General features: G+C 43.8%; 1 protein-coding gene across 1 annotated transcript in view; it reads right to left on the reverse strand.

Annotated features, from left to right (window-relative positions):
* Positions 1-12,016, reverse strand: part of HYDIN (HYDIN axonemal central pair apparatus protein) — a 364,550-nt gene that overhangs the window by 15,625 nt on the left and 336,909 nt on the right. The window contains exons 75-79 of the mRNA XM_063112309.1: positions 9,219-9,388; positions 7,177-7,375; positions 5,216-5,374; positions 2,963-3,240; positions 1,544-1,763 (exon numbers count right to left, since the gene is read on the reverse strand). Coding sequence (XP_062968379.1) covers positions 1,544-1,763; positions 2,963-3,240; positions 5,216-5,374; positions 7,177-7,375; positions 9,219-9,388 — 1,026 coding nt within the window. The remainder of the gene's footprint in view (positions 1-1,543; positions 1,764-2,962; positions 3,241-5,215; positions 5,375-7,176; positions 7,376-9,218; positions 9,389-12,016) is intronic.

Consider the following 12,016-nt stretch of genomic DNA (forward strand, 5'->3'; position numbering starts at 1 on the left):
CAAAAAAACCAAACAACAGAAAAGAATTTTGATCCATATCTTGCACTATATACACCAAAATTAACTTCAAACAGATTGAAGACCTAAATGTAAAACTTGTTATATTATATATTATATATTATATATTCTGTGTTCAGAATATATAAAGAGCTCTCAAAATTTTAATAAGAGAACAAACAACCCAATTAAAAATAGAAGATTTGAATAGACACTTCAACAAAGAAGATTTATCAATGGTGAATAAGTAGTTATTAGTAGTCATAATTAGGCATTAGGGAAATGTAAATTAAAAACCTCAATGATATACCACTACATACCTATGACAATGGCTAAAATTAAAAAAACTGACCATATCAGGTGTTGACAAGGATGTGGAGAAAGCAGAAATGTCAGATGTTCTGGTGGGAATGGAAAAGATCACAACCGCTTTGGAAAACAGTTTGGCAGTTTCTTAAAAAGGTGAACATACATCTACTGTATGACCCGGCCATTCCACAACTAGGCATTTACCCAAGAAAAACAAAAGCATATGTTTTTGCTGAGAGTTGTACATATGAGGGTACTTCAAAAAGTTCATGGAAAAGTAGAATTAAAAGATAATACGAATCTTCCCATGAACTTTTTAAAGTGTCATTGTACATATCCATAGCATACTGTATGATTCCATTCATATAACATTCTTGAGATAACAAAATTATGGAGAGGGAAATCAGGTGTCATTTTTACCATAAGCAGTATTGTCAGGTAACACAGCTGACCGTACAGTTAGGTTTCCAGGAACAGAGCTAGCAGAGGGTTAACCCAAGGGTTTAAAAAAAAGGAAAAAGGTGTTAATCCTTTACTCACAGATCTTATAACAGAATTTGATCTAGCCAGGGATGTCAGTGCAGGTGATCTGGGTTGTGTCCCCCAGGTTTTATGTATCCCCACTGTGACTGTTAAGAGGGTGGGAAATCCTGTTATGGTAATTGCAAGTTGGGGCCTTGAGGAGATGATTAGATTGTGAGGACCATACCTAGTAAATGAATTAAAAATGGTGGTCATGGAAGTGGTTCTGAGGGCTTCACAAGGGGAGTGCATGAGGAGCTCTCTCTCTGCTCCACAGTTAAGCACTGCGATATACTGCCATTACCGAAGTCACCACTAAAGAAAGCCTTTACCAGATGTGTTCTCTGGAGTTTGGACTCCCAGCCTCTGAAACCATAAGCAATAGATCTCATTTTCTTATAAATCACCCCCATTCCAGGTATTGTGTTATAAGCAACAGAAATGGACTAATGCAACAGGCTTCCTTGGGAATGTAATGCTTGAGTTGAGAGCTGGAGAATGAACAGGAATTAACTAGATGAACAGGGGAGAAAGAGTATTCCAGCAGTGGGACCAGTGTGTTCAGAGTCCTTGTGGTGGCAGGAGCAGGTCTGAGTGTCTGACACGGGCACTGAGGACTGCTTGAGAACAGCCACTCGTCTCTGGAAGGCCCTGCCGAGTTCACTTGTTGGGCTTGCCCCTGGTATTGGCCCATCCCTGGGCAGCACCTACTAACCTCTTTGACTGCTGGTGGTCCCACGCAGACTCCAGAAAGGGTTAGGGACAGAGGACTGCCTCCCTGGATGTAGCAGAGCATGTTTTTATAGAGACTCTCCTTTCCCACCTCAGTGGGATGGTAGGTTACTTCAAAAGAAACCTCCATGCCTGCGGTGATATAGCCTTCTTCCGGGCTGATGGAGAAATTAGGCTCAAATTTTTTGACATCCCATTTAAACCTTTTCCAAGACAAAAGAAGACAAGGAAGACAGTTTACTATATTCTTAGGGTATCCTCAATGCAACTGAGAAAAAGAGACTTTCCGTGGGCTTTTAGCTGCTATGTTCACCTCCCTTGTGCACCACCTAGGACTTGGGAGGAAAAAGATCTGCCAGATAGAGCAGAAGCAGTTGGGGAGCATGAGCCAAGATCACCCTCTGGGTAAGCTGATGTGGGTCCCTCACAGAGCTGAGCCAGGCATGGGAAATTGCTGTATCTTATCTTATTACTCATGAGTGACATATCAGGGAACATGTACATGAACATGCATATACATGTTTGCCCAAGGTCACACAGCTAGGAAGTGGCTGGGCCAGAACTAGAACCTTCCTGAGGCGGTGGCCTTAACTGTTCCCTGCACTGCCTCTCAGCTCAGATTTATGTGAGAGTTGCGCCTGTTCTTGGTGGCATTGGAATCTGATGGCCCTGTGTGGTCATCCCTCTGTGGTCAGGCCCTCAGTGCAGGCAGGAGACAGAGGATGGACAGCGCAGGCCAGTGTGAAGGGTGCCCCCTACAGTACGCAGTGTGCATCGCTGTGTCAGCATGCCTGAGCGGCGAGAGGGACAAGCCTGGAAAGAACTGTCGTAGATACACCTGGGTCTAATCCCACCTCTTTCACTTCTCGGCTGTGTGATCTCAGGCAAATCACCTAAACTCTTTGGGCCTCAACTTCATCTGTGAAATGGGAACAATCTGGCTGTTTAATTTAATTACCTTTGAGCATCCTGGGTAATTAAATGGGATACTGTAAGTAAGTATGCTCAGCACTGCACCTGCACATAGTAAGTTCTTGCTACATACATGATTTGAGGAAGTTAGTAATCGCTTTGTACCTCAGTTCCCTTGTCTATAAAATGGATTGGTAGTAGTACTGGTCTCATAGACCTGTTGCTAGGATTAAATGAGATTAGCCACATAAAGGGCATAGAACAGGCATTGAGCAAATGTTCTCTACCATGTTAATTTTAGTAATCCTGGCAGCAGTCACCACCCTGGTGAGGCCACTATCGTCACATCATGAGGGAAGGGGGAGGGATGTAGAAGGGAGAGGATAGAAATAAAAAGTGGCTGCATTTGCAAAACAAGTGTCTGGTCCAGGGCAAATCCAGGGACAGAGATCTCTGCTGCTGCCTTGGGGTGGGGGCACTGCTCCCCTACCTTGTGCCCACGTCGCCTGTGTTGGACATGAGGATGCGTCGTACGGCTTGTGTCTGATACACGACTGGTCCAAAAGGAAGGTGCTCCTGGTCCAGGGAGATCTCCAGGGCCTGGCAGCAGCCAGTGAGGAGGAAGAGGGGCCGCAGGAGCCCCATGTATTCCATGAACACCTCCTCGGAGAAGGGAGGGACACGCTTCTTTGGGGCAAAGATGACTTCCAGTTTACAGACTTCTTTGGGCTTCAGGGTGATGGTTTGGAAGGGCACCAAGGTGATGACCTGGACAGAACGACACCCACACCCATCAGCTGAGGGTGGGAGTCTCCTGAGGCCTCAATTCCCTGAGGTCTTGTTGCTGGGACTATCCCAGGGGTCAGTCTCACTTCTGCTCTCATATAAGCTGTATAATCCTTGGTAAGTTACTTAAACTTTCCATGATTTACTCTACGAGGAGGAGTAAGGTCATCTATATACAATGTGTGGCACATAATAGGCATTTGATAAATGTCAGTTCCCTCTCCTGTCCCTTTCCTAACTCATTTTGGGCATTTCATGCTTCCTTCCCCCACCTGGTGGAGGAAATAGTAACAAGAGATAGAGAACTGCAGAGCTCTGGTGTTTCTCAAGGAGTGCTCCCTGCATCAGATTTCCCTGTGTGCTGCTAAAATGCCACATCAGAGTCTCCATGGGAGAGCTTGGAACCTGCGTTTTCAAAAGTACCCTGGGTGACGCATGTATTCTAAAGTTTGAGAACCACTCCACAAATTCATATGGCTTTCTCTTTCCCCTTAGTCCCGGTAAAAATCAAATCCAAATCAGCTTTAAGGAAGCCATTTCCCTTTCCATCCTTAAGCTCCCTTTGGTACAGAGCTGAGCAGCCACCCCTGAGTGACCTGTGAGAGCAGGGAGTGAGATGATGGGCCATAGGGGACAATAGGAAAGTCATCTTAGAGATTTCTCAAAACACGGTGATGTCAGCAGCCAGCTTGTCGGCAGCCAGCCCCGGGTGGTGGCACCCGCACAGGTCACTCTGGCAGCTTTAGTCTGACTACCTGAAGAGGCAGAACTGGTATGACCAGACTGGTAGGGGCCCTGACCCACTGGGACCAGGGACTTTAATTCGGATTAATGAGGAAAGGGAAGCAACAAGTCTTCCCTCCTTCTCTGGGTGGCATGGTGGGCAAAGTGTGGTCCTGGATAAGATGCCAAGGGTCTATTGCTTTTAGCCGGCTTCTCATAGCCCATCTGTCTGTATCCTGCGATTCCTAGATGGTCCACAGTGCTCCTTCCACATGGAATCACAACTAGTTTTCCAAAAGGACTGACCCCTTGCCCACTAGGAATGTTCTTCCCCAACCTGTCTGCCTGGGAGACACCTCTTTATCCTGTAAAATTCAGCACAGGCCTCCTGTAGCCCCCTGCACCCTCCTCTGAGCAGCCCTGCCCCCCTTTTCACACCCTGCCTCTGTAGTTTCTATGCTGTCCTGGGATTGTTTATGTGTGTGTGACCCCAAAAGGTTGTGAACTCCACCAGACCAAGGACTATGTCATGTTTACCGTTGCATTCCCAGCACCTAGCATGTATTTACTGAGTAAATGCAAGAATGAACTGAATGAAGGAATAGACAGTCCACGCTTGGAATGAAACACACCTGGTCCATTTTCAAAGGGCCACCAAACTCTGATGCCTGTCAGATGGGTAGCAGGCAGCCAGGACCGGTGGCCTCTCTCACCAGGGAACTTGAGGAAGTGGATTTAGCAATGAGCATGCTTTTCTTTCATTGCTGATGGGAGCGTAAAGTGGGACAACCTTTCAGGGGACAGACTAGCAATGAAACACCTGTCTCTCCCGACCCTGCAAGCCCACTTCTAGGAATCTGTCTTAAGCAAGCACTTATGGATGCACACAAATGTTTAGTTACCTGGATATTAGAATGTTGTTTCTAATATAAAATGTTAGAAACACCTGGAATGAGCGGAAATAGAGAATTGGTCCATCTGCATAATGGAGGTGTAAATAAACAAGTGATATTGGATGACATGAAAATCAAATGAAAATGTAAAATGGGAATTATAAAAGCACTAACCCTGTACTATTTTTGGGAAAACGAACAGAGATAGCACATGGAAAGTACTTAGAACAGTCTGGCACATTATAGGTGCACGAGAAATGTGAGCTGTTAGTGCTGCTAGCGTGGTCATCATTATCATCAGGAAGCAGAAAGCAGACCCTGGGAGTCCTCTGAGCACCAACCTTGGGTTCCTGGAGTTCTGGAATCGAGAACATGACTGACAGGTTAAATATGAGCTGAACAAGGCTGTTGTTTATGATGGAAACCATTTTTTTCACAACCTGTCCTGGAGGGACAGCTCCTAACTTCACAATCTTATTAGCTGGATCTAGGACTAAAACCTGTGGGACAAGAAAGAGAATAGGAAGAAGGATTCATTAGTTGATGAAAACAATAAACATGATACGTCTCCCCTGGTGAGGCGAGGGTGGTTCCCTCTCTTTCAGTGATGTAACTTCTTCCCATCGGATGGGCATTCACCCACTCAATGAACATTTATGTGCATAAAATGCCCACTAACCTACTCATTGCCCAATTACATCATTAAAACTGGGTTGAGAGGTGTGAAGGAAAAGCTCAAGGGCACCTTGACAGCACATTACAGGAAGCTGACGCTAGACTGGGGGCTCAGGGAGGCCTTCCTGAAGGTGGCATGCTTACACTGAGAGCTACAGAAGGGTGTGATCTAGACAGTTTGAGTCAATGTTGGCAAGGGGGTGGGGAGCACTTCAAGGGGAAGGGACAACCTGTGGCAAGGCCCTGAGCTGGAGGGGGTAGTCTGGTCAAGACCTGGACTGGGAACTAGGGGGGACCTGAGGAGATGAGTTTGGACAGGTGCTCAGGTCTTGCAAGGCCTTGCAGGCCATTCTTAGGGGCAGGGAGATTGGGCTTTATTCTGGGAGAAATGGGACATCAGTAAAGCATGGAGTGACCCAATCCAACCTGCATTTGTGAGAGTGCTCTGGTTTGCTCTTCTGTGGGGAATGGGCTAGAAGAGAGCAAGAGAGAAAGCATAAGGACTGAGAGATGGTGGTAGTTTGGATAGAGTGGTGGCAGTAGAGGTGGAGACAAGTAGACCCACTACAAAGTCCTTATCTAAGGCTCTAATGGAAATGGTGGCCTGGATGAACCTTGTCCTCCAGCATGGCACTGACCTACAATCAGCAGCACCCGCAGGCCACTGTCCTTTGATCAGTCACTAAGTTGCACCCCTCTCCCCACCTGTCTTTAAATCCAGCCTACATGTTTCAATTTTGTCTAAAAAGGCAAAACAGTCTCCTCCATTAGCCATGTGCTCCTGGAAGTTTGAGAACATGTTTAAGTCACCTCTGGACCTACCCAAAGTACCCAACACACAATGGGTGGCAAATGACTAAATGAAAGAATGAATCGATTGCATCAGAAGAGACCCTGTCTGTGGCTTGGGTCCAGACACACCAGATGGCAATGTTCTGCTGCTCCTATGGATTGATGAGAAAGCTGCCAGAAATACACCCACTCCATTTTCCCTTGGTTGCTGAAATACCCATGCATTCTTGAGAGTATTGGAAGGCTTTTAATCTTCCAAAACCTTCTATAAAAATGCAAATACTTCTACCAGACCAACACCTTAAAAATTTACAAGACACTGGAAAGGGTTAGCAGTGGGACATGACCATTTCCTTTCTATCCAGAGTACCTGCATAGAAGGAATGTCCTCAACCGAATGTAATCCTGGGCTCTGTGGCTGCTGGAGAATGTTAATTGGTGGGGGTGTTAAAGAAAGGTGTTCCAAAACTGAAACCTATGTCTGCATACATTGCTTAAAAATGTCATCTTTTTAAACCTGAAAACAAACATGCCCTAATGCAAGAGGAAAAGATCATGCTTGGGGTGCTGCGTCTGATAGTCTTGGACTTCTCCAGAAAAAGAAGGTTCCTCTAGTGCCTGCGATTACCTATATCCTTTCATACAGTAAAGTTTGGTATTGATAAGATCCATGATTCACTTGAGTGTGATTTGACCCCTTTGTGTTATTAGGGACATCATCTCAGTGGGGCTGTGAGACATGGAGATGGAGGAAGGGTGTGTGGGCTCAGGTGGGCAAAGGTGGCTGGGAAGGCAGGAAGGAGGGCACCAAGCCCAAGGGCCTCCTGTGTCTTACCTTCATTTCAGTACCTTTCCCTTTGATTTCGACTGTTTGCTGTGAGAGCCCATTGATTTCAAAGGTGATGAGCTCTCGATAGTTGATACTTTCTTGAGGATAAAATGTGATTGGAACCTCCAGTGTCTTTCCTGGATTTACTACATCAACACGGAAGTTCACCTCGAGGTGGGTGGTGTTGGTGTACAAACAATCTATGCTGGAGAAAGTCAAGAGGAAGGTGCGTAAGCTCTGGGAAGCTTGACCTAGAGGGACAGATGCTGTCCTCTTGTCTCTCTGAGCTGGGTACTGATGGACTTCCTACCCTGCTGACCTAGAGTCATAGAAGTCACTTAAGAGCTGGAAGGGACCTCAGCAATGACCCCACCCACACTGTCCTAAGCACAGTCAAGTTACTTACCCCAAATCACAGCCTGAGATCCCGGAAGAACTAGGCCTCAAACTCAAAGGCTCATGACCCTGTGCCCAGTGCTATTTTCATGCTCCTGATCCTTTCTTTCTTGATAATGTACCTCACGATTTTGTACTCTCTCATAAAGGAAGTGCTTTCGGAAGGAGTTGGGTGGCAAAGCACAGCAGAGAGAAGTATGTATTCTAGGGTCATTCAGGCAGGAGGCTGGATCCAGGCTCTATCACCAACTAGACATGTGACTTTGGAAAAGTTACTTAGTCCATTTGGGTCTCTGTTTCCTTATTTAAAATGGGGTAGTAGTAGCTATTTCACAGGGTTTTTGTAAGGATTAAATGAGGTAAAGTGACTAAAGCAGTCACTAAACAGGGCACAGAAGAAATATTCCATAAGGGTGAGTTATTATTATTACAAATTGCTCAACTAGAAGGGATCTTGAAAAAGCATGTTGACCACACTCCACATGTAGGTAGGAAGGCACCTAGACCTCTCCATTACAACCTCTCCTCGTCTGCCTTACAGGTATTTAGAGAAGGAGTCTAGCTAGGTCAATGCATAGAGCTCCATGTCTTAAACAAGGTAAGACTGAGATGACATCAAATCATGCAAGAAAGTATAGGTAGATAAGAGTTTTAATTAGTATTTAAAATTACATGACACTCATAATTTAATGCTCAGGATAATAACAATTATAAAAACAACAGCAATAACAGCAGCAACAATAGCAGCAGCTAACAATAATCAAGTATTTCCTACGTTCCAGGCACCATTCTAAGTACTGTTTCTAGATGAACTAATCCAGTCCTCCTAATAGTCCTAAATGGGAGGTGCTATTATGATCCCCCATTTTGTGCAAACAGACAGGGGCACAGAGAGTTCAAAAAAATTGCCCAAGGCCACATATCTAGGGAAGAGCTGACATTTGAACTTAGACCTGTGCTATCCAAGATGGTAGGCATTTTACACATGTGGCTATTTAAATTTAAATTTTAACTAATTAAAATTAAGTAAATAAAAAAATTCAGTTCCTTAGTCGCACGAGGCACATTTCAAGTGCTCCATAGCCACATGAGCTATAGGCCACCATAATGGACAGCATAGATACATAACATTTTCGTTTTTGCAGAAAGTTCTCCACATTATTGATATAGACAGCTTTGCGTGAACTTGGGTCTCTGGGCCAGTCCCTGGAGATTCTATCTCAATAGGTCTGGAAGGGTGTCCAGAAGGTCTGGAATGGTACAGAGAGGCTGGATTTGAATCAGAAGGCTTGGGCTCAGTACAGGCCTGCTATTCACTGCAAGGTCACTGGCCTGAGGAATTCATTTTTTAACTCTCCAAACCTCACTTTCCACATATGTTACATGAGGAAAATAAATGAAAGCCATAAAAACTCCCATTAGGTCATTTGGCACTGCCCTCCACTTCAAGAAGAGGATTTTTAGCAGAATACCTCATGTCTATCCAAATATTAGTATGTGTGGTGGGGATGGAGCCAGGATTCATGCCTACCTGTGTTTGACTTTTTCTCATAATCCTTCCCTTTTGTCTTGGCAGGACTTCACCTGGCTGGAGTCTGTAGGACCCACATGTAGCTGCAGAAACATCTGGAGGCTCTGGGAAGCCTGCTTACCTCATAGGTGTTTCTTCCTTGTTGGTGATGACCAGGGTTTGTTTGTATAGGGGCATCCCAGCTTGGTAGATGAAGCAGGTCCCAAAGTTGTAGCTGGTGAAGGAGAAATGGACCGCTGGGCTTACAGCACAGCCTGTGATGCTGCACACAAATGTTGGGCCATGGGTGATCTGTGGGGAGGGAATGGCAGGTGGATCGTAATTAGGAGAAGGGAGAGGAGAGAACACTTAAGTCCTCAGGTGATGGAGGAAAGCAGTTGGTGTTTAAAAAATGCAGGTCCCAGGGCTCGGCTCCATCTCCAGAGATTCTGATCCAGTAGGTTAAAGGTTGTTTAATTAAGGAAAGCTACTCTGAAATCAGACACTACACAGATTCTTGCTTTGCTCCTGCAACAGTGACTCAGCTTGAAGGCCGAGGGGTTATGGCAGGCACTGCTAGTTACTAGCCAACATCTGCTCTCAAGGCGTCCTTACTAGCAGGACTCTGATTGGTTGCCAATGTGCCTAGGTGAATATACTTGATTTCCCATCCTCCATTTTAGCTCAGGGTGGCCATCAGACATAGTTCTGGTCATTGGGATGTAAACAGAAGAGGACAGGAGGATGTCCTATCTTGAAAAAAGAGGCAAAGTCTTGCTGGGGAACTTTGTGTTATTATTATCATACAAATTGCATCTTCATATAATGTCTATCAACACAAATTTATAGCTATTGCTTTAGGTAGTTGTCTTAAGTCAGGTAGAGAAAAGTTACAAACAAAAAATACACTTATACTGTCTTTTACATAACTTATGCAGTTATCTTTACTGGTGCTCTTTATTTCTTCATGTGGCTTTAAGTTACTCTCTAGTGTCCTTTCATTTCAATCTGAAGGATACCCTTTATTATTTCTTGTAGGCTACTCTGCTAATGATGAATTCTCCCAGTTTTTATTTATCTGAGAATGTCTTGGATTCGCCTCCATTGTTGAAGGATAGTTTTGCTATATAAAAAATTCTTTACTGACAGTTTTTTCTTTCAGCACTTTGAAAACGTAATGCCACTGTCTTCAGGCCTCCAAGGTTTCCAAAGAGAAATCAGCTGTTAATCCTGCTGCTTTCAAGATTCTTTGTCCTTCAATTGTTTAATTATGATGTGTCTAGGTGTGGATCTTTTTGACTTTATCCTACTTAGAGTAAATTGAGCTTTCTGGATGTTTAATATATTTTTCACCAAATTTGGGAAGTGTTTGGGCATTATTTCTTGAAATATTCTTTCTATCCTTTTCTCTTTTCTTTTCTTCTGGGACTTCCATTATGTGAATGTTGGTATGCTTGATGTTGTCCAATGGGTCTCCAATGCTCTGTTCATTTTTCTCTATTCTTTTTTCTTTCTCAGACTGAATAATCTCAATTGCCCTATCTTCAGGTTGGCTGATTCTTTATTTTGCCACATCAAATCTGCAATTGAGTTCCTCTTGTGAATTTTTCATTTCAGCTATTGTATTTTTTGGCTCCAGAATTTATATTTTTATAATTTCTGTCTTTATTGATATTCTCCATTTGGTGAGACATTGTTCTCATACTTTCCTTTAGTTATTTAGTTTTTATAGTTCTTTGAAAATATTTTAAATAGGTGATTTTAAGTTACTTGTCTAGTAAGTCCCAAATCTGGGCTTCCTCAGGGACAATGTCTATTTATTGCTTTTTTTCCCTGTGTAAGGGTCATACCTCCTCGTTTCTTTTCATGTCTCATAATTTCTTGTTGGAAAATTCAGATTTAAAATAATATAATGTGGCAACTCTGGAAATCAGATCTCACCCCTCCACCCTGGTTGTTGTTTCTCTTCATTTATTTAGTGACTTTTTTAGTAAAGTCTATATTCTTATTTATGCGTGGCCACTGAAGTCTCTGTTTAGTGGTCAGCTACTAATTGGACAGATTTCCTTAAATGCCTGGAATCAATAACTCTGCCAGCTTTTGCCAAGGGGCTCTGCGTGTGTGGTGGGGCATGCCTTTGACGCTCAGACAGGCAGTTGCCAACTCTACTTTATCTTCCAATTCTTGCCTTCACACGGTGTAAAGGTTAGCCAGGAGTGAGAGCTTATGGCCTTCTCAGTTCATTCCTGAGCAATAGCTCTGAGATACACACGTTATATGCACATATGGCTGTCCAGATTCCAGGGAATATGCTAGAATTTTTCAAAGCTCCCTGTGAACATTTCTTTCCCCAGCTTTTCCATTTAAGTTTTTGGGTCAGCTGCTTATTTTCCCCAAGGGTCATTGTCACCTCAGGCAGCTGTAATATTGAACATTTGTCAAGGATTGTTTTTGACAAATTCCCCATGAAAAAAGGCTGTTTACATTGAGTAAACTCTGAGTCAGGTCAAATAAAAGCAAGCCCTGTGAGAGGGAGTTTCTACTGAACTTCCAGACAGGGCAACAGTTCTCTTAGAATGGGGGTTGTGGAGAGTTCCAAAGCTGTTGGCTGATAGACTGCTGGTTTTCATTTTGACTGTAAAACTGTTGTTTTTCAAGGCTGCTGCAGAGCTGGGGGGAAGGGAATTGGAATAGGGCAAGTTAAAACAAAACAAAGCTGACTGTTCTTATGGATATTCTGCCATTTTTCTTGAATAAATGCCCTAGGATGGTTGCAAGCCTGTGCTTAATTTTCAGAATTCTGAAAAAGTTGATTTTTTTTTTTTTTTTTTTTACCAGTGTTCTTGTTGCTATAGAGGAGCAGCTTTTCAGATGTCCTTCTCTACCATTCCTGCTGATATCACCATTCCTTGGTTTTTCATTCAACAAGTTATCTTGGAT

This window comes from Cynocephalus volans, chromosome 10 (assembly GCF_027409185.1).
Source record: "Cynocephalus volans isolate mCynVol1 chromosome 10, mCynVol1.pri, whole genome shotgun sequence".
Taxonomy (NCBI): Eukaryota; Metazoa; Chordata; class Mammalia; order Dermoptera; family Cynocephalidae; genus Cynocephalus; species Cynocephalus volans.